The following is a 24,021-nucleotide window of genomic DNA, read 5'->3' as shown; positions in this document are numbered from 1 at the left end:
TGCTAGCAGCGTTGGAACTCTGTTTCCCCGTTCAAACATTAATTCTCTTTGGATTGGATATTTTTCAAATATTGACCTTTTTTTTGGCACGAACGAATCTTTGCTTGAGGTAAAATCTATTCTTAAAGAACAGAAGTTCATACTTCTATTTTTTACACACACCTAGAGACATAACAACTTACATTAGCCTCTAGCACACATTTTGCAAATGCATTTATATGTGATGATTTATCTCGCCCTTCTTCTGTCAGAGATACTTCATGTGTAATTTTAATGCATAATCGTTCATTGATTTCACATGCCATAATTTTTGAATGATTTCTATGCTTCAAAAACGTACAGTACCTAAAATCCATGTATTACAAGTACGCCTATTTCGAATGCATTTATGTATTTTGGGGTGGGCAATGTTACACATGCATCCTATTGCTTTAGTTTTAGTAATTTGATGGACATGTAAACGTGGAGTGGGTGTTGCGTGTTTATCTAGGGTCCTGATCGATACTGTGACCTTATGCCCCTATTCGGCTATAAATCCATTTTATTCCCTATATTGGCATAACCGTTCAAGTGCGATATTCAGAAAGTCATCTCTGACCTCACACGAACAGAGCCACGTTCAAGGATATCTCTCTCTGCCACTTCCTTTGCGACCAATTAGTGCAATGACAGAGCAGAAGTCACTATCTGATATTCCTAGATTAACACTCCGAGTTCTTCAACAAGATAAAAACTCAGCAAACTGGGAAATCCCCCTTGCTATGTTTTGATTAGTAATAGAACTCTAATGAGCAACTGATAGCTATCACTTCCTAGTGATATCTTTAATTGACGTCTTATGCCCAGCAAACTTGCGTCACACCCGGCACCTGTCAGGTATAAATACTACCAACGTTGCCTTAAGCAATTGTGGTTGAGAGCTGTTGTGCACCCTGTTGTGCATACCGTTGCTGTTGCCGAGCACTGTAGCACTCTGTCGCTGCAGCCTGCTATCCCTGTGGTGGTGAAGCTACTGATACCATTATCGCTGCTAAAGCGCGAACGATGGTGCAGTACGCTTAGGAGCCGAACAGACGTCCCTCTGCGAAGAGCCTAGCAGATCCAGCTGCCCGCGGACGCTGTCCCCCGCCTCCTCCTCTCGACGCGCTGAAGAAGAGCCGCTGCCTTTCTCGTGCAGAGAAATCCAGCTCCGGCGTTTCCGGTTTACCCTCGCGGGTGACAGGGATATCGAGCTTCCCCTGAAGGAGATACCAAACCTCCATCATTCTATTCAGAGGTATGGCGCTGACTAAACCCTTAAATGAGAATTCTTGAAACAAACCTTGGCAAAACCAACTTAACTTAAAGCTACTTACTTACTCCCCTTTCACGTGTTAGGCTTAGGTCAGGCACACTGGGGTAGGCTTAGTTAGAAGCACCAGTTGAGTATTTTAGCCTATTGTATATATGACTGTATATATGTTTTATTACTTTTAACCATTGTATGGCTAAGAAACCATATCAATGATTTTACAGTATTATTTCGCAATACTTATCTTACTGTACGTACTTTTTATCATAACAAGTTTTGCAATTGTGGCAATACATTTCTCTTGTACGAGAAGAAAGACTGTTCAATAAATGGTAACCCTTTATTGACAAACGCCCGTCTCTCTATTCTCTACATCTCGTGAAAGTAAACTGCACTAGACTGACTGAGTGAAATACATGTCTATTGTTTCACACGACCCTAGAGATCGACTCTTGATCTGAGGAGCAAAGTTGTCATGTTGCACGGTTGTTGGAAAACTGAATCCCTTCTTGTCTGTGCCAGGGAAGCTGATCACTTCCTATACAGAGAAGAAAGTTTCCAGTGACCTGTGAGCTAGTTGGTAACACAACCCAATTAAGTTTAGCATAGTCAGTGGAGGCCTGGAATATCCGCAGTTCCACGTCGATACTACTGTTTATGTTATTCCAATGCGCAGAGCCTAGTGGGAAACTAGGAACTACACTACACCGGAAGCTTCCAGGGGTGGTTGCCATTGCAGGGGGGATCTCCCAGAGCACCATGTCCCGCTGCCTAAGGAGTTTCCTGGAGGCAATGCTGACCCGGCTAAACCATTACATCACATTCCCAACCACCCAACAGGACTTGAATCAAACCAAGCTGGATTTCTACAACATTGCACAATTCCCCCATGTAATTGGATGCATAGACTGTACACACATCCACATCTGCCCACCTGCACAAACAGTATAATTGTACCAGAACCGCAAGTCCTACCACTCCCTGAATATCCAGATGGTGTGCAACGCTAAGACAATCATCACAGACATAGTGGCACAATACCCGGGGAGCACACATGACTCATTCATATTCCGGTACAGCGGCATGCACACACGACTGGCCAGGGGAGACTTTGGCGAAGGACACCTTCTAGGTAAGTACACATGCAACTAAATGGTACATTGTCACCATGTTGCTGCGCATAAAAGGCACTCACCCTCTGCTCCTTTCATTCAGGTGACAGCGCCTACGGTCTCCGTGAGTACCTCCCCACCCCATACCTCAACCCTGCCACACCACAGCAACAGTGTTACAATGCTGCACACATCTGCACTAGAAATTGCATTGAGAGGAAATTTGGCCTTTCGAAGAGCCGCTTCCGCATACTGCACAAGACTGGTGGTGCCCTCAAATATGAGCCCGAGGTCTGCTGCCGCATCGTGGCCGTGTGTGCAATTCTCCACAACATTGCTACCAAGCGCAGGATAATTGTAGAGATATCTGGCAGTGAGTCGGAAGGGGATAACCGCCCACCTGCACATGCGCGTCATGCACGCGGGGAAAATCCAGCTGAAGGACACAGACGCCGCAACCAAATCACAATTACCTGTTTCTAGTGCACCCACTCCCCTCACCCAACACTTCACTCATGCATGACAATTGAAATAATGACATGAGTCTGATGTACTGTTATTGAATAAATATTATTGTTGTTTTCACAATAATATTGCATTATTTTCAAAAGATACATTTGAGGTGTATTGCGTCATACATCTCCTGATTTGTTAGAGGGCATGCTTTTCTCATCAGCATGTCCCTGCATGATGAGCAAAAATGTCAATGGCGCCTCCGTCCCGAAGCTCCGAGTCGCCTCTCCACCTCTTCCTCCGGATTCGCCCGTGATGCCGCAGTGGGCCTGCTGCTGCGGCGGGGAACTCTAACCGGTGGCAAAGAAAGGCTGCTGTCGCTAGATGTTCCCTCACTAGCGTCATCCCCTCCTGCCTGGCAGTGGCCAGTTTCCTGCAGAGCCTGAACTGCAGTGGTTGCCTGCTCAAATGCCCGTGACACGACCTGGCAGCATTGGACCATCTGGATTTGCATGGCCAATGATCTTCGCGACAGCTGGGATGTTGCGTCGCCAATTAAATAATTGGAGCGCGTGTACGCCTAGAGGCGTGTTAGGAGCTGGCGGTGGCGGCGCCGGGTGAGGTCCCGCTGGGTCAGCATGGCCTCAGTGTTTGCCTCCACTGCTGTGGTCATTCGCTCCATCCAGTTGGACACGTGGCCAACATTCCTGGCTGTTTTGTGCAGCTGCAGATGTATTGATGCAAGGTGTTGTGCCTGTTGTTGGTGGACGCGCAGCATGCGGCGCTCTATTGAAAGACCCAGCACACGCACAGTCACCCCCCTCCTGCCGGCTCGTGGTGTAGTTTGGCGCCACTCCCTGACCTGTCTGCTGGACTGGGTGGGCACAGTAGGTGTGCGTTGTGTTGGTGGCCTGGCGGCTGCTGGTGTTGCCGATGCCACTGGCATGGGTCTCACAGTTGGCGGTTGTTGTGTGCCTGTTGTCGCTGGCGTTGCAGGTGGTGGTAAGGCTGCTGGCGCTGGTGCTCGCCCTGATGGACCTGGTTGTGTGGATGGATGTGCGTCACCCTCAGAATCCTCAGGATTCTCGTCAATTTGCAGCCCCTCACTGTCGCTGCTGGTATCTTCAGCGCCACCTGTGATGTCAAGTGGACGTTGATTAATAACATGTATCTTGCACATGGAAGGTTGCTCCATGCATGCAGGCTAGCATTCCCTGACTGGCTGTTAGATTGACTCTATTAGGACATATCTGGCTGTATGGGGCTGAATGTAAATTGTGGTCAGACTACATGTCCCACAAAGCAATAGGGATTTTCTGGTGTGCATGGGCTGCATGACTGGGGTTTCTAATGGGTAGCTCTAGGGTCATGGCCATTGTTAGGGGACAGGGTCGCAGTCGCATGGCACTTACCTTGGCTTTCTTGGGTGGGTCAGGAGGAGTCCAGCCGGGTTACCCCAATGCATGCCTCAGGTTGCAAGGTGTCCTCAACGAGGTCCTCTAATGGGGTGTTGGGAGGGACTGTTGGCTCTCCCCCTCCTGTTGCAACACGCTCACCCAGCCTCTCGGCGATCCTTTCCTTGGCACGACCTCGGAGGTCGTACCACCTCTTCTTGAGATCGTCGATTGATCGCTGGGTGACTCCAACTGATTTGACTTTTGCGCGGATCTGCAACAAAATTCGCCGTTTGTCGGCCTCTGGCACCCTCCTGGAGTCCTTCCCGAACAGTCTGTCATGATCTCTACTGACTCCCTCAATCAGATGTTCAAGCTCCTGGTCGGAGAATTTAATTTTTCTCTTTCTCCCTACGGAACTGGTCCTGCTGCTTCCTGTGACATTGTTGCAGTGGGGTGTATCCTGATTCAAAGCTGGAGGTTGGTTTAGAGTGGAGCTCTGGGCAGTGCTGCTTCCAAATCAGCCTCAGTATTCAGAATGAGAGAGGGAACTGCCTGCTTCCTGGTTGTGATGTCATCACTGTGCTCGAAATGCGACTTCCAGTTTTTGCGATCTTGCTATTAGCGAGATCGCAATTTGCGATTTCGCTAATAGCGAGATCGCAATTTCAACACGGAAATTGTCAGATTTAGCGATTATTCTGCGATTTAGGGAAAATCGCAATCGGCTTTTGCGGCCGAAAGCGAATCGCTATTTTTTTCGCAGAATTTCATGAATCCCATTATACGAATTCTAAATTGCGATTCGGTATTTCTCGCAATTTAGAATTCGCAGAAAATGGGTTTCATGAATCTTGGGGTAAATCTTTTAACAGGGAGAAAAAATAATACTGTCATCACCCTTAGCATCCAACATAAAAGAGAAACATTAATTGCTTCTCACAATTAACTGCTTACGTTGCCCTAAATATGTGGGTTACCTACCACCTGGTGGATATTACAAGTATTAGAGCTAAAGCTAACAATGATGAGGTGAAGGCACATATGCATTCTCTTTCTTCACTGTGCAGGCTGGGGATGGCCTTCTGGAGCCATTCTTGCTTAAAGAAACCTTTTGAAATTTCGTAAACTGTGAAAACTCTATTTGTTTTCTCTGAAGTTGTTCTCTCAATTGCCTGATGCTCTAGTACTAGAACACACTATTTGGATAATCATTTGTTCTATACATTTTTAAATCAAATCAAACCATGCTTTCCTAATAACTTTCATGGTTGACCAAAGACACCCACTGGCCTTTTATTCGCTTTATGAGTGTCCTTTGCAGATTATTACCATATATATCATAACTTTCACAGCAGGGTGCAAACCCATGAATTTACATATTATTAGATACAAGAAGCCCAATATATTAGAATGTTGATGCGACCAAATTGTAGAACTCCTCACTTACTCCTGAATTTCAGGATTAAGCCAGGAGTACCATAAGAGTAAGCAACGCCTACTCATATCAAGCCCTTTGTGACTTGGCCACAAATATGGGGACATGATACACAGAGGTGACCTACACTTTTGACTAAGTTAACTACTTTTTTGGTATTCACAAACTTTGAAACATAACTTACCATTAAAAAAATGTAGTAAGTCCAGAACTAAACATAGCCAGCCACTGGTACTGCAACAGCCTCCAATAGATAATATTGTAGGTAGGGACATAAAATAAAATGCCAAAGGAAATAATGTTACAATAAATGACATTATTTAAAATAGTTACACATATAAATATATATACTTAATGATAACAATATATATAACAGTACATATTTAATAACAAAATATTTAGAAACCTATTTTGAATATATACATAATGTGAAAATGAAAATAATTAAAATAATTACATTCAATTTAATAAATTCAATACAGTACCTTTATTAATTATTAATGCACAATAATGTGTTTGCTATATGTTGGGAATTTAGTTTTTTTCATTTAAAATTCTAATATTGTTTTTATTTAACTTAATATTTTATAAAAATATTTGTTTACCAGATCTGTAACATTTTTTCATTTTGTTCTACATTTAAAGTAAATGTATACAATTAATTTACATTTATATTGGACATGAAATATTTTAATATATCTTTTTAGTTATAAGAAATTTTTCTCAGTTTCCGTAAACTTTACAGTAGAGAGACCCTGCAGTCGATGTGGAGATGCCCCATGCACAATTTGAGACATTAAACTTTCATACAGACTCACATACATGGGAAGTCAAAGTCACATTCATTCTCCATTCTCCTTCTATCACACATTCTCCCCTTTTACATCAGTCTTCAAATATACTCATTCCACTCCATCCATGTAAGATTTGTTCATGCATTCTATGATTTTTTCATTCTGGCAATCTTATTCATGGATTTCTAATATGAAAACCAAAACTATTTGTACCAGAAGGGCAGGAATAAATCACACACACAATAAAATCCCTTGTGCAATCATATACATTATTAAATGTGTGTCAGACACATTCATAGGCACACATACAACACACACATTTAAACATGTTGCCTATACTCACTGCTAGGTACATAATACACTCAGTTAGGCACAGACACATGTATTACACACACACAAGCCCACACACATACACAAAAATAGACAGACGAACATGTATTCCAAATACACCTAGTAAGATGTACATTTAATCACTTGGCTGCTAATCATTTGCCGCCCAGAATGCTAGCCCTTTTTTGCTATTTGGGGTACGTGCGCCTTTAGAATTATTTTTCAACATAAGGAATCCACACTAAATGTACTTATTTTTTTCAACGTATAGGAGATTGTAAAGGTATTGTAGTATGGCCATAGGGTCATTTTTTGATTTTTTTATTTGAAAGGTTTTATATAGTGCTGGCTAGACCCAGGGGTATTGGAGTGCTTTACATGAGCAAAAAAAAGTACAGGAAAAAGAACAGTTGTTCAATAGCAAAAGCATTCAGACAGGCAAGATTAAAACAAATTATTAAGAAATGGGCAAAGAGCTACATACATGAAAAGGCAATCAGGGAGAGCTATTTTACACAGTAGCAAGAGATGCAGGTAAAGCTCAATTCAGAGTAATGGAGGGAGTACAATTTCTGGGCGGGACTGTGGGTGAATAATGATTACATAAAAATAGGTAGGTGAGAAACAAATTGAGGAAGAGGAGGTAGTATAGACAGAGAGAGATTTTTGGAGGAGCTGGGTAAGGGAAGGAGGTGGAGGGGAGGGAAAAGAAGGGGGTAGGGAGAGAGTAAACAAGGTGATATATAAAAGGGGGGGGCAGGGGAGAGACAGGAGTAAAGGAATGGAGAACCAGAACGGGGGAAGAAAGCGTAAGGACAAAGGCGAGTTTATGGACCACAATACTTGTTGAGAAGGTGATGTTTGAGGTCTTTTTTAAAGCTGAGGTAGGAGGGGTTAAATTGCAGGTCCCTGAGGAGGGCGTTCCAGATGTTTTGGGCATTAGTGATTGGACAACCCATTTGAAGGTATCAGCTGGAATAAAGGGTTTAGTTTTCTTGAGATCACGGAGAGTGAAGAAAGCTCCTTTAGCTGAGTTGTTTATGTGTTCGTTAAGGGTTAGGTTTTTTTCAATGGAGGTGATTTCACTGAGTTGGATACGGAGAGCGAACAATTGAGATGGGGAATCAGTTCTGTTTTGGAGAAAAGAGAATTATTTCAGATTTCTAGGTTTTAGTTTGAGATGATTGGAGTAGAACCAGGATTGGATCTTACTCAGGGTATTGTTAAGATGAAGTACATAAAAGTGGTATCTAGTCTCATAGTAAAGTTGGGTGTCATCAGCATAGAGGCGATAGTTGATTCCTGCTTGTTTCAGAAAGAAGGTAAGAGTTTCCAGAAAGAGGTTAAAGAGAGAGGGGGAGAGAATAGAGCCCTGAGGGACACCAAGGGAGACAGGTGTAGGGTTTGGATGGTAGTCATTGATTTTAATTTGTTTTGTTCTGTGTTGGAGGTAAGAGGTGATCCATTTGAGGACAAGCCCATTAAGGCCAAAGCGAGCTTTGAGTGAGTTAAGTAAGGAAGAGTGGTTAACTGAATCAAAGGTCGCAGAGAGGTCAAGGAGAATGAGTAGGCAGGTCTCACCATTGTCAAGGGAACAATGGATGTCATCCACTATATTTAGTATGGCGGTTTCTGTGATGCAGCCATTTCTGAAGCCGGATTGCAAGGAGTCAAGTAAATTGAAATTGCCAATGTGTTTATCCAATTAGAGCAGAGCACATTTTCCAAGGGCTTTAGAAAGAAGTGGGAGGTTAGAGATAGGGCGGAGATTGCTAGGGTCATTAGGGTCAGCAGTGAGGTTTTTAAGAATGGGTGTGATTTGTCCGAGTTGGAGGGAGTCAGAAACACTTCCCGTGGCAAGGGAGGTGTTGATGATAGTAGTTAAATAAGGGGCAATGATATGGTTTAGATCTTGGACAAGGACAGAGGGGAGTGGGTCTTTGGTGTGAGAGGTCGGTTTTAGTTTGGCAATTATATTAAAGACTTTGAGCTCAGTCACGGGGTGGACAATATGCCAGGATGCATGGTTTTTCAGCTGTAAGTTGGAATGGCTGAATTCAGGAGGGGTTGTGACGGATCGGTGAGAGAAAGAATCAGGAGGCAGAGTCAATGGGGGAGGAAAGTCTGATGTAGCATCAATTACAAGTAGGGGGCTTGGTAAGACCTGAGTTAGATGGAAGGATTGCTCTATTTTGGTGATTTTATCTGAGAAGTTGTTGGCAATTTACTCACATCTATCTGTTGAGGCTGTCAACTTTAGGGGGGCTGAAGATGTTTTATTTCTAACAATGTTGAACAGTTCCCTGGGTCTATTTTTGGCCCGATTAAGTTGGGCTGGAAAAAAGGTTGCCTTTTCATCAAAAATGAGTTTCTTGTAAGTAGATTTCATTGCTCGGAGGAGGGCGAGATGGGTTGAAACATCGACTTTAGAACCTTTTGGACCAGTCTTTTGGGCTCTGCATGGAGACCAACTCATGGGGTCCGCAGAACTATCTAAATAACTAAGCAATACTTGCCAATTCCCCCTTGTTCCTCCCCCCTTTTTAAAACTTTCACTGTATATATAGTTCACAGTCAACGCACATCACTGAACACTAAATGTCACCTTTTCACACAAGATGCGCACCATGTACTGTGAACAGCCTTGAAAATATTGAAATACGGGTATTTATAAATGAAGTCATTTATAAAAATCTGTTGTTATACCCTATAAGGTTTGGTATTTCTTATACTTTATTCTATTATAAATGAACGGTCTGATATAAATACTTTTTTGAAAAATTAGAGAAACTCAAAGAAATAGCACATACCCGTCAGAACCAATTGTATACCTTTACTGTCGCCCAGGCTCTGAGGGATACTGGGTTACCCCATTGTGACTTAACTAGTTGTCAATTCAGGCAAGGGGACACCATTAGCTCTTCCACAAGGAAACAGTTTTGTGAATACCAACAAGAATGGTGTCAGAGAGACTGCCATTTTTAGGGAGGTTTCTACAATGCCTATGTTTTCCTGTTTTTGTATGACTGCCATGTAAATCACAGCAGTCACAAACCGAAAAAGTCCACACATGCCCCAAGAGCTAAGCCCTAACATGTGGGGAACATTAGTTTTGTTTTTACAAGGGCTGAAGTAATTCATTTGAAATGTTAAATGCTGCTGGCATGAAGAAAAGGGGAAATATGCTTAGGAGAATTTGGAAGTCTTTCCACAAACCAGCAAGTACTTCCTATTTTCAGTAAAGCCAGAAAAAAGATAAAAAAAATAGTTTTGGACCCTTAGGCTAAAAGGAGCAAAGGCACTTGCTTGTGCACATATGGAAGAAATGTTGTTGGGACTAGGTGGAGAGAGATGCGACCTAAAGGTCACTGCTGCCAATTTTGGAACTGAAGAACAACGTTTGAGTCCCAGCCTTGGCTCAACATCATGTGCTTCTGAGCTAATCGCTTAATTTCCCTGTGCCTACAAAAGTGTGTTATGTAAACTGGTCTCACATAGGATACTCTATTGCCCTTGGACTAAGCTTTTGCTAGGTAAAACCTCAAACAAACAAAAATACAGTGAAGGGGGACTGAAAGAGCTCATTGTGTAACATTTTGTGATCCGAATATTATAAACAAGTCACATTATGTTGTTTGCAAGCCTTATTTGGAAAGGTTACCTTGTCTGACTGCCCAACCAAAGGACACTGCTGCAACCTCTGCACATAATTTGGAGGAAAATCTAGAAACAGTTCTTACTAACTCATCTGCATTAAATCTCATATGTGAGGTTCCAACAGGATCCTCACTTAGCCCCACCCTGTTCTCCGCATACATGACCCCAGTCTCCAGCATCATAAGTAAGCCCCCATAGATACAACATCATATCTTACCGATTTCTTTGATCGCATTACACAATTCGCCAGATGGATGAAAACAAACTGCCTCAAGCTTAATACAGACAAGATGGAAGTCGCCAAACACACCTCACCCTAGGACTCCACCTAGTGGCCTGCCAAATTCATGCCCACACTGCTGCAGTCAGCAAACGCAAAGAACCACAGAATAGTGACCGACAACCAACTCACTATGACTGACCATGTGAATGCATTCTCTGTCTCCTACTTCCACTCACTTAAGAAGCTCAAAACATCTTCAAATAGATTCCCACCAACACTTACAGAACTTTCACCCAAGCCCTCATCGCCAGCAAGCTAGTCTACAGGCAATGCATGCCATGCCTTAATCAGTGCTCAACTGATCAGAAGACCTCAGGTTATACAAAACTCAGAGGCTCACCCTCCATCTCCCACCCAGTCCTCATCACCCCAAGCCTCAAAGATCTTCACTGGCTCCCACACCTAAAACAAGCACTCTTAAAACTTCTCATGCACATATACAACATTTTTCATAATATTGACCCCATGTACTTTAACAACAGAATACATTTCCACACACCTACCACCCACCTCCACTAAGCTGGAATCATACTTGCACACACTACCTGCACATGGAACAGCATGCCCCTGCACATCAGAGCTGTCTCTTCAGTTTTTGAATTCCACAAGAAACTGAGGACCTGAGTTTCATCTAGCCCTTGCTTGGCCCATACAGCTCCTGCTTCAGTACCAGAATACCCTTCTAGGTGAGTCATGCACTATACTAATGAACATGAAATCAGGCAACATAAAATAGCATAGCATATCATAACATAACATTTCAACATTTGATTTTAATTTCAAATTCAATATTCATATTCCCTATATTATTTTGATATGAACTAAAGAAAGAAGGAGACTGTGGCACATGGGGATCTGAAGCTTTTCATAACTTTCATTCTGACCATCATACTAAGATGTTTGACATTTCATTACAAATAGTTATTATATTTATAAGCTATCCAATTTTTATTCACCTTGGTTAAACAGAACTCAAATTAAACAGGAAAGGCCATTTACCAAATTGGGTTCAATGCCCTATGTGGTGAGTGGGTTCAGATAGCAGCCAAGTGACTAGAGGAAATGGGTAGTTTACAAGAGACTGTTCCAATGGTCCAAGCATATGTCTCTGTTAAGACTTGTCATACCTGATATGACGTGTTATACAATATAAAAGTAGTACAGGGAAAATACATAGAGAAAAAACAGGAGACAGAGAGAAGAAAAGAAACAGGTGACCTTAGTAACTGGGGGCTGAGACAATCAAATGAAAAGCAAGGAATGCCTACCTTCTTTCCTGGCATGACTAAAGTTTGGAGTAAGGAAATTTCTCGTGTGTGGGCTGATGCTGCTGGTTTATCAGCTTTTAGTATACACCAAGGCCTTCAAATCCGACCTCAGTGCCAGTGTTCTAACCCATTACAAGGTATATTTCAAATTGGTTATCCCAATTTGGCAAGGGCCGACTTACTTATAAGTCCCTTGTATATGGTCCCCAGGGGACCTGGGACATGTATGGCAGAGTGTCCGTGCAGAGTTGCAGCACTGTTTGTGGCTCCCTGTGTGTGACAATGTAACAGAATCAGAAATACTTTATTTCCAAGAAATATATTCTTATAGAAATATTACACACATTTCTTGTTCATAATAAGAAGGAGCAAAACTAAGAACAGACAATTTTAGTGAATTCAAACAACAATTTATGGTTGTATCCTTCTGCCAACACTAGTTTTAAATTATACCATTTCAACTATATAAACATCAAAATGTTCCCTACCCACACCCATTGCAATCTACAGTCCAAAGTCTCACATATATTTTAAACCTTTCACAAAAAAATAGTGAAATTGATCAATATAAGAATAGTTCATTCAGCCTCAAAAGCATTTTCAAGTGCAAGGTGTGTTTAACCAATACAAAACAGTACATTTTACCCCCATCAGGATTCTAAAGTTCAATATGTATAGCAGCTTTCCACAACCATCCTATAAAGGAATCCACTCATTTACTTGATGGTACCTTACTGAGTATAATTACCGGTAAACATTGTTTACCACGAAGTTTTTACAACGCGGTACCTTTACCACGCATCCCTTACAAGGCAAGTCGTTACCACGACTTGCGCTGGAGGGCGCTAAAGGATCAAAAATAGTAAATTTACTATCCCAACACCTTCCCTAGGGTCCACGGGGACTGGTGTTAGAATAGTAAATTATACTATTCGAAATCCGCACCCCCAACGCAAGTCGTGGTAACGACTTGCGTTGTAAGGGATGCGTGGTAAAGGGATGCGTTGTGACGGTACGCGTTGTACCGTCATAAATCCATAATTACACTCATACAGACCTGGATATTAAACCCTACTGACAAGATAATGCCAGTCTTTATAATTTGTCACAAATATTGACCAACAGCAATAGCCATATCTTGAAATTTAAGATGACAAATTAGCTCTAGCCCCATTTCCTTAGCATGAATCCCGTATTTTCTAAACACAGGTCGAATAATCTTTTTCCCTGCTTCAGTGAAGAATATACAATCCAACAATAAATGGCTCACTGAATATTTCCTACCTCTCTTACAGGGGCACTGGTTATTGTTTTTAACAACCTCAGTTTTTAATCCTGTGATGCACCATCCAAGGTCAATTCCAACCCTCAAGCACAAGTCTTAATTCTGCAAGCGCTTTCTCTGGAATATTATATATGTATGTGAACAAGTCCATTCTTTCCTGTGAAATTAAGAAAGGAATGGCTGAGCTCTTAATTATGAGATATTGTAAATCCCCTGTCCAACTGGTTTCTATGGCACTTTGTGTGAGTGTGCACTTTATCTGGTTAATTGAAGCCCCTTCCCTTCCCTCTATATAACTCTGTAAAACATTAAAAGGCTTTTGCATTATTGTCACCTGGTTCCTTTTCTCAGAGAAGGTTGCATTATCCCCAGTAAGATTTGCTCTGACAATTTGTTGCATGTGGGCCCATTTGTAACAGAAAGATAGAAGTACAAGGATCTGGCATTAGCCAGTACACTCCAAGCTACAGTTCTCAACTCCCTACTTACAGCTTGGATCATAGCATTTTTAGGGAGACCTTAGAGGCTTTCATATTACAGATTATCTCTGACAGAATTACTGCTGCATCACTAACATATTCTCTGTGTTTCCACTTCTATTTAAAGAAGATATAAATGTGAACCAATCTTCTTCCCTTATTTAAGCCTCTAGTGAAGATGGTGAAGTAAGGGTTACGCCTCCCAGTTTAACCTACAGTACTCCCTCTTTTTATGAACACATAGGTTCTGATAGGCAGCTTTCAAGGCACGCATTTCTGTTCTTAAATTATTCTTACAACGGGCTACCAGCACTGTAATGCCTAACACACACCTCCATATCCCATTCACCAATACAGGCTTGAAGGAATTCCTTGTAGGGATGCGGCATGAGAGAAGGAGTGCACTGCGCACTACACTAGACGCACCAGGAGCACTGAAGGCAACACAGGCTTAAATGGGCTCAGATGGGCTCCTTAACTCACCCACTTTCGTTGGCTCTGGGGTCGCATGATCACTACGACACCTGCCTTGGAGGTTCCTGTCACTGCCTCCCTCTGTCGCCAAGCTTTCCCTCCAAGATGCCCACTAAGATATCGGCAGCTGGCGGAGGCTTGAGCAGGGGGTATTAACAGGGGAGAGAACGTTGGAACCATTAGGCAACTGCAGCAACTCTGCACCCTCCAACCAGCCACCTCAGGTCCTACGACCCCAACTGCAACTGACAGGTGCCTTGTGATACTGTATAATTACTGCAGGCTAGAAGAAAGATTACTTTTTTCCCCAAGTGCAGGGCTGATTAATGTGATGTATATTGTAAACAAGGTGCAGTGGTGCTGAAACAATTTTCAGAGTAAGGATGCTACCATCAATGTTACATCACGAAAGTTATAAGAACTCTAAAATATCCAAGCATGGCACAAAGAACAAGGGCCGTAATTTAGTCACTCACTTTCAGTAAGAAAGTATAGTGTATTTTGGAGCACACTGTCACAAATATAGTACTAAAGCATGGTGTGGTAGCACACTATCATTTACAGACAGCACACTCTTCATTGAAATAGCTGTTGAATTTGTGAAGGCATGCAGTTTTACTGATAAAACTATTTAATGCGCAAATGATAGTGTGTGAAAATCGGGTTTCATTGAATATTTGTCAATTGTGCATCAAGTAAAGTGTCTCAATTTGTTATGACCCGATTAAAATCTTTACTTCCATCACACATCAGAATTACAAAAAGGGCTTCATTTGTGCTTTCTTAAATGCTGATATATTGTGGACCAGTTCTGCCGTTCATTTATATGTATTTAAATGCTGTTGAGTGTTAGAAAAAATAACATTATACAACTTTCCTTTCACACCAGCAGGACAAAATCCTATCACTTTGCAGTCAGAGAAAGAAAATTAAGCACAGATTTCAATATGAAATTAGTAAGCAGCAATATGCTAGAAGACATAGTCTGACATCGGATCTCTTTCTTTGAACATAGAGCAAATGTGACAAGATAAAAACTACATGTACAAGCATCTTTTTTGCTCATTCAACTTCAGAACTCCAGCATGGTTATTGACACAGCATTTCACACCCCACCTTCCAGCGCCTATGTGTAAGGGGAGGAGCAAAAGTTGGTTTGATGATTTGACACCTACAATGAATTTGTGAAAGCTTTATTCTGGCAAATCTCATAATACAATACAAAGCATCTTCCCAGTACCTTTCTAGGTAATCCAAAAAGGAAAAGGTAGCACAATGAAACAGTCCTTCTCATGTCAATTACCAAGTCTCTGGAGCCACCTACCAGCTGAACTAAAATTCAACTGAGACCTGCTCTCCCATGCATGTTATTTGTTTGGTGCAAATAACCAACATAGAATTTATTGAGGAATACTTATATGTGTAAGATTTATGCATGGTAAACTTTTATGTTAACATTAACTTGCACATTTAAATAGTTTTTATTTTCTTTCCTAGGGAATAGATGCTTTCTACATGAAGCAACTCCTTCCTAAGCAAAACTTAACATTTTGTGTTTTAAAACCACCTACCCACACACTTAAACCCTGGAATGTCATGCCCCCTGCTTGCGAAAGGATATATTTGAATGCATAGTCTGGGTGGGAAACTGCTTGCAGGTGAAATGTTTGTAATGGGCACCTATTTCTTTTTACAGCTAAGACCTATTAGAACTGCTCACAAACCCGTTGCTATCCCTTGGGGTGCTATTATGTTAAAACCACCACAATTTCATAATTTCTGCTTGTGTGACTCTGACTTGCAATTTAATCATTCCGCCCACCCTATTTATGTGAATCTTGGAATGTAATGCTGCCCTTAGAAATGGATCTGATTTGATCTGAGTGAAAACATATGAAAACACAGGACTGCTGAATGGGCCATGAATGAATGAATAAATGAATGCATGAGTTGGCATTTATAAATCACAAACAGCTACTTCCAAAGAAGTGTCCCAGTACTAGCTAGGTTACTGAAAGCCAAATTGTTCAGCAAAAAAGGTAGTGAAGAGATGACCGTTCTGCATAAGGAAATGTGAGGGCATATGTATGTAAGAAGATGGGTCACACGACCCAAGTCCAAAATGTGACGCAAGTCCACCTTGCTTGGCCTTGTTTGCTTCATAAATCTTGAGTAACGCAACGCAGAAATGCAACTCCTATGATTTACCAAAAGTAGTAGACCTGGTAAGGCGCCAAAAAGATATGCCTTTTCAGGGGAAGAGTAACAAGGAGAAAGATCTTTATTTCTCCTCTTTACTTCCTCTTTCTATGTGTGCAGCATTCTGCAGTCTGCCTTTGTGATTTTGTGATTTGCATTCCGCAGCCCTCTTAGAAAGAGGAATATACCCTTCTTGCATAAAAACAATTCTGCATGCAACACAGGCACCCTTGCACCATTGGTGCAAGGCTTCCTGCATTGGTGCTCGGCAGCCAAAATGGCGCCAGAATAGGGAATAGGCAATAACGAGCTGTATTCTTTTAAGTATGGTGCATTCCTGCCCTTTGACTGTCAAGCAGCGCAGAAAGGTGGCTTGCTGCACTCCTCACTTTATTATAAATATAGCCTGTGATGTACATACACTAACAAGGTTAGAAAGGATAATGGGGGCACAATGCAGGAACAGGGGTGCGGTTCCAATGGAAACATGTGCCCCCCCTGCATGCATCCCAAGGAGCGGCATGGGGGCCCTGTTAGGGCCTCCTTAGTTGCCTCTCTGCCACCCTTTTCATGATGGGCTCACCGCTGTGAAATGGCCGGTGGACAGAAACCTTAGAATATGCTTGGCAGTGCTGCAGTGGGACCCGCCAACAAATTCCTGCACCTGGCTGCTGCAAGATCCTGGATCCTCGGTGGACACAGTGGTCCTGTGGCTATCCCACCACTCTACTCTTACTACTTCAGGCGGGCCTGAATTGTGGCAGCAGTCCGACTGCCACCGCATTCGGCGGTCCTATGGACCACCATGCTTGTATTAAGGCCCTGTGTCTAGATTCACAATACAATTTGTAAGGTAGAGTATTGAGGAAGCAAACCAAGATACTAGTTCACACACCAACCATTATTTCAATATTGTTCTGACACAAGCCAATTTTTTAACATCCCCTTAGAATGAAGGCCCATCAATACCTTGGCATTATGAAGATCTTACCGTGTATTGTGCTGTTGATATGACGTTTGGAGGAGTTACTATTGAACTAGCATGATATTTCCCTTTTGCTTGTTTCTCAGGTTCTAGGCCCCAAAGTTGGAGTGATCTCAGTTTGCAAAGGCGCAGAGATTGGTTTGTCCATGGCGTCCTATCTGAAGCAAGTGGCTGCAACTGTGTCTATCAATGGGCCAAACATCATCATTGGAAACTCACTTCGTTATAAAGACATCTGCATCCCTGGTAGCCCCTACAGAGCTGAAAGGCTTTGTTTGAATGAGTCTGGGACTATTACTTTCTCGAACATGATGGGAGATTCTCAAGAGAATGAAAAGAGTTTGATCCCAGTGGAGAGGGCACAGGGTCACATCCTGTTTGTGGTTGGAGGTAAAGATGCAAACTTTAACAGCAAAGGGTTTGCAAATGAGATGTTGGCGAGGATGAGGAAGCACAAGAACATGAGAGGCCAGCTCCTGCTCTATCCAGACGCTGGCCATCTTATCGAGCCACCAGGCTCCCCGTTCTGCCCTATGTCAATCAATCCCTTCTTCCCTTTGCCTTTGATATGGGGTGGGGAACTTGTAGCTCATGGGATGGCACAAGATCATGCCTGGCAGGAGGTGCAAAGGTTTTTAAGAACCCATCTCGAAGTTGCAAACGCTTCTGTCAGCAGACTCTAGAAATATGTGACACTTGGAAATTGCAAAGGAAATGAGATTCTGCTCGTGATTGCAACACAAGTTAATGCCTTGATATATTTTAAATATAGGAAATAAAACCTATGATTACGTGCCAAATATAGTGTTCTCCTAGATTGAACAACTGACGTTTAAATAATTGTGAGCAGCCATGAGGCGACATGCTTGCACTTAGTAAAACTTCTTAAATAAAAAAATAGTGTTTTTATGCGGTAATATTCTTTTGTTTGCACATTTGGAGTTATGCATGTATTTGCTTAGAGTTTGTGCCAGAGCACTGCAATTGCAAAACAGCTGTACCGGAAATGTAGAAATCTGATTAATAAATATAAACTGCACACCTTACACCATAAAGGGTCCAGCGTGACTCTTTTCTGCTTAACTGTTCCCTTTGCACACTTTAATCAGTGTTTTAGACCTTTTAATTTTTTTTAATCTGAGTTTTAATGAATAGGAAATGTTTAATTAATTTTGAATCTGAGCGAACTCATTTACGATTTATGAACTACACTTTTGTAAATCTCTCCTATCTCTCCGAATCTACTACTTAGTCGGTTGGCGTTCTGTGCTTTTTTTTATTCTTTAAGATTGTGCCTCTGGAGCTGCCATTTTGATGGTATGCTCTCTTTATTTTTTGGCTGCCACCCGCTCTATTTATACATGACCTTGGCATGGATGCATGCAACGGGCACGCTGCTGGTGCACTAAAGGTGCACCAAAGACAAACCTGTCTGCACTGGCATGCACCCGGTTGAGCCCAGAGGCCAGCCAGCCACTATGCCTAAAATCTTGTCTACACCTCAGAGTAACTTAGAGCTTTCCATTCAGTGAAATGTTCCCTTTGCCCCTGGTTAATTATTTAATTTAAAGAATCTGCCCCTTTCATAAAACCTGTGAAGATGTCAAATCTTTAGAACAAAGGGGAGTGCACCACAGGGATATCACTTTTTTTGATGTTCCTGTGGTGCACAGTGCAGACCCATATCTACAAGGCCACTGATACTCATAAGTAAGCCCCCATAGAAACAACATAATTTCTTACCAATTTCTTTGATCGCATGACACAATTCGCCACATGAAGGAAAACAAACTGCCTCAAGCTCGAAACAGACAAGATGGAATTCACCAAACACACCTCACCCTACGACTTCACCTGGTGGACTGCCGACCTCAGACCCACACTGCTGTAGTCAACCCACGCAAAGAACCTCAGAATAGTTACCGACAACAAACTCACCATGACTGGCCATTTAAATGCATTCTCTGTCTCCTGCTTCCACTCACTCAAGAAGCTCAAAAACATCTTCAAATAGCTTCCCACCAACACTTACAGAACTGTCACCCAAGCCCTCATGGCCAGCAAGCTAGTCTTCAGGCAACGCACGCTATGCCGTAATGAGTGGTCAACTGATCAGAAGACTTCAAGTTATACAAAACTCAAAGGCTAGGCTCATCCTCGATCTCCCACCCAGTCCCCATCAACCCACACCTCAAAGTTTTTCACTGGCTCCCAAGCCAAAAACGAGCAATCTTAAAACATCTCATGCACATATACAAAGTTTTCACAAGATTGGCCCCATGTACCTCAACAACCGAATACATTTCTACACACCTACCAGACAGAACCACTCAGCTGGAATCCTACTTGCACACACTACCTGCATATGGAACAGCATGCCCCTGCACATCAGAGCTGTCTCCTCAGTTCTTGAGTTCCACAAGAAACTGAGGACCTGAGTTTCATCAGCCCTGGCTTGGCTCATACAGCTCCTGCTTCAGTGCCAGAATACCCTTCCAGGTGTGTCATGCACATTACTAATGAACATGAAATAAGGCAACATAAGATAGCATAGCATATCATATCATAACATATCAACAAACGATTTTAATTTCAAAATCAATATTCATATTCCCTATATTATTTTGATATGAACCAAAGAAAGAAGGAAACTGTGGCACATGGGGATCTGAAGATTTTCATAACTTTGATTCTGGCTATCGTACTAAGATGTTCGACATTTCATTATGAATAGTAATTATATTCATAAGGCTGTCCAAATTTGATTCACCTTGGTTAAACAGAACTCAAGTTAAACAGGAAAGGACATTTAACAAATATTTGTAATGCTGGGCTTTTATGACTAAGGCAGAAGGAACATGTAATGTTCAATGCCATATGTGGTGAGTTGGTGCAGGATAACAGCCTAGTAACTAGAGGAAATGGGTACTTTAGATACAAGAGACTGTTCCAATGGTCCAAGCACATGTCTCTGTTAAGACTTCACATACCTGGTATGACGTGTTATACAATATAAAAGTAGTACAAAGAAAATACATAGAGAAAAAAACAGGAGACAGAGAGAAGAGAAGAAACAGGTGACCTTAGCAACTGGGGAGCTGAGACAATCAAATGAAAAGCAAGGGATGTCTGCCTTCTTTCCTGGCATAATAAGAATAAACAATGGCCCAGAAACTATTTCTTAATAAACTGATTCAATCAGTGCATATTGAAACATTTAAGTGTTCATGGGCATTCCTCACAAATACGCTCCAAACCATAAATGAGCTGAGTTACTCAGAACAAAAAGTAATATTACTACAACACCAATATATCAAAACAGGGGAGAAAACAATGTTTAATTCATTGCCTCTTGTCACAAAGTTGATGTTCCACAAGGTTTTCAATATTATTAGAATAAAAAGGTTGCCCAAAAGAGCGTGCACAAAAGGGAGTGATCAAAGATGTGTGCAGTGAATCAAGAAGGAAAGGAAATTCACAGAAAATAAACAAAATATTCACAATTGATTTGCTGTAATTACGGTCTTACAATTTTCCGTAACCAAACAACCTGGCCCACATAAAAGTTAATAGCACCTAATATCTGGAAAAACTAAATACAGACAGTCATGTCAAATGCGTGCACTTATTCATAAATAGAAGAAATGGGTCCCAGGTAGAGTTAATATCGTCGACGTTTCGACTCGACTTAAGGTCATCCGGTGAGTTAAACATGGACCATGCGAGTCTTCAACAGGACAAACAATAGAGGGGCAACCGAGGGTAGAAGATGACCCTATGAAGAATAAAAGGGAATTACCCAGTTGTAGTGATATATTTCCGAAACGTTAAAAACCCCTTGTGGGTCAGTTGCTTACCCAAGGGTGCAAGGCTCTACAACGTATGCCTCCTGGTCAGCCAAAAGTTAATCCTGCAAAACATAGTAATGCAGAATATGGGCTACTAGTATTAATAAACCCTGTATGTATGTACAAACACGCAGGTTTGTCATAATGTTACCTTTTTGATTTAATCATTCATCAAGAACTGCTGACAAGGATTCCAACCAGCCGTTTTCATAATACTTCACTTGTTTTCCGGCCTCACTCAGTGGGGAAACTCTAAGGAAAAGGGGGGGCTAATCAAAACTTCGTAACGTTAAAAACGCTGAGTGTTTAAATTGTTACTATCTCCCAAATGTATTTAACTTTAACCGGTAGTGTCATTTAACACCGCTTCTGTCCCGCCAAGATCAGGTAGCTGTAGCAGAAAAAGAAAACGGGTTTCTTTTTAGGACGTGGTTCACTTTAGTCTCCCGCCTCCCTGCTACCATAATAAATCCGGTAATTTAACACAATAGAACAGAATATCTTACCGTTCTGCCGTAGTTGCAGAGTTGGAACGAAAACTCATTGGGTCCAAAGTGTATCGGCTGTTTACCGCATCGCAGAACGCGTCACATGACTCCTACTTGGGAACCCTCTGTTATTGGATGGTGAGGCATGGAGCCAAATGAAAGACTTATCGCTCACTCGCCATCCCGGAAGATAGATCGTATTACCCCGGAATACCAGTAATTAACCCTAGTAGTAATTTTCCCTCCCCCAATTCAATATCAATCATCATATTTCTATACTCAATCCCCATCTTCTCCATGTTATTCCACAGCCTTGAGTGTGAAATGCAATCAAAGGCAGAAAGATCAACGATGGAGAAGTACAGTGACCCCTTCTTCGCCACTGTATATTTCACGATAATAGTGTTTACATTTAAGCACTGGTGGACAGTACTCAAACCTTTTTTGAAACCGTATTGTGTGTGTGCCATATTGTTATTTTCTACTGTCCATTCCTCCAGTCCATTAAGTAGAATACACCCCATGACTTTGGCAGTAGCATCCAGTATTGATATTGGACAATAGCTTTGTGGTAAAGACTTGTTCTCCTTCTTGTAAATCATGAGTATAATTGAATTTTATCAGGTACTAGGTGGTCATAGGGCTATAGAGGCATTATAGACATCTGTGAGCAGGGTAGCCTAAAATCAGACTGCTCTTTATATAGGTCCACGGGGGTATCGTCAGGTCCCGGGGCATTCCTTTTTGGTCTCCCTTAGTGCTCTTTCCACTTCATACAGTGTCAAGGATTGAAGAGGGTGGTACAGAGTCGTACTATTTTACGGTTCTACATTTGTGTGCTGTGCGCATAGTTGACCTCTTTTGATGGTTGTGCAACGTATATAACCGAAAATAATTTACCCTAGCATCTTCTGCTACATGGACGTCCACTGATGGCCCTTAAAATAGCTATTATTAATTACTCTCCAGTATAGTTTGTTATCCTTTAGGGCCCTAGACCATCTCAGTTACTCCCAGGCGGCTTCTCTAATATGCTTCTTCCTATCTGGAATCTAACTGCATGCACATCCTTTGGATTCTGTTTTGTGCTTGCTGAAGGTGTTGTCCTGCACATGTACACTTTGAGTCAAACCAACCTCCCTCGCGAGCATTGGTCGGGAATTTACTGCGGGTGAGAACTTGTTTCCCGCTGCGGGTGATAGCGGGTGATAGCACAATATGAATTAATAATATTTTGAGGGTCGGCTTCTGGATCAAGGCATTGGGTAATCTCCGACATAGTCTGCAGACTGACAGATGGTAGAAAAGTAGGGAGATCAACTTTCTCCCATTTGATAGTAAACCTGTTTCTTTCGAGATAATTGGGTTAAACACTGTCTTAGTGTTTAACCCTCGTGAGTAAGAGCATTCTGGTCCCTAGCACAGCATGGTCACTGTCCCCCAAGAAAACAACCTTGAAATCAGTAATTTCTGAATCTAAGGGTTCTGACATAATAAAACCTATTGTGGACTCGTAATTGTTCCTCGAAAAAGTAGGGGCTAAGGTATTACTCACATTTATCTCCCTGTTTTGTATTCTCAGGTTAGTTTTATCATTAGAGTATTCAGGGCTGTGCCATATGTGTCATGAACAAAATGCTTAAGGGCTTCATCTTTTATGTCTGTGATACCACAGATTGATTTACCTGAATGTGGGCAGTGATGAGTGTTAAAATCTCCAACCCAGATAAAGCTTAGTAGGTTTTGGTGGTGATCGATGATTTCTTGGATAGCAACATCCAGGTCTGTTACAACTTTGCTTCTTGTATTATCAAATCAGTTAGTGTAAAAATAATTAATAATAAGTCCCGCCCCTTGCCCATAGTACATATTAAAAGATGAAAATATGGAGATTTATTAACACATTTTCCTAACTCTCTACATAATTCGCAAGCCCCCCTTTTGTCCTGACTCTCGCAGCAGGTACTGATTGTGTAAAAAAACCTAGATGACCGTCAATGTAGTGACCTAACAATTTCCATGTTTCTTGCAGGCAGAAGATGTCAGCATCTGTTAGCAGACTCTGCCAATCTGGAAGCCCGATATTGCTTTAAAGACCTGAGATTTTCCAGGATCAGACCTCCACCCCATGCTTTTTTTTATTTCAGACAACCCCGTACCCCGATCTGTGTGGTCCCTCACCCCTGGGCATACAACAGTCTTTATTTGTGTGAGATCAGAATTTAAAGTTAGAATTTCACCCT

The 24,021-nt window shown here is 41.9% G+C and overlaps 1 protein-coding gene across 1 annotated transcript in view; it reads left to right on the top strand.

Moving 5' to 3' along the window:
* The window catches only part of LOC147727328 (acyl-coenzyme A amino acid N-acyltransferase 1-like), a 324,055-nt gene extending 305,567 nt beyond the window's left edge, over positions 1 to 18,488 (top strand). The window contains exon 4 of the mRNA XM_086961412.1: positions 17,529 to 18,488. Within this exon, the coding sequence (XP_086817538.1) occupies positions 17,529 to 18,125 (597 nt within the window). The 3' untranslated portion in view covers positions 18,126 to 18,488. The remainder of the gene's footprint in view (positions 1 to 17,528) is intronic.
* Positions 18,489 to 24,021: the final 5,533 nt, after the last annotated feature.

The sequence above is a fragment of the Lissotriton vulgaris genome, chromosome 3_1 (assembly GCF_964263255.1).
Source record: "Lissotriton vulgaris chromosome 3_1, aLisVul1.2, whole genome shotgun sequence".
Lineage (NCBI taxonomy): Eukaryota > Metazoa > Chordata > Amphibia > Caudata > Salamandridae > Lissotriton > Lissotriton vulgaris.
The sequence above is the reverse complement of the archived record's forward strand: the minus strand, read 5'-3'. Positions and strand labels throughout refer to the sequence as shown.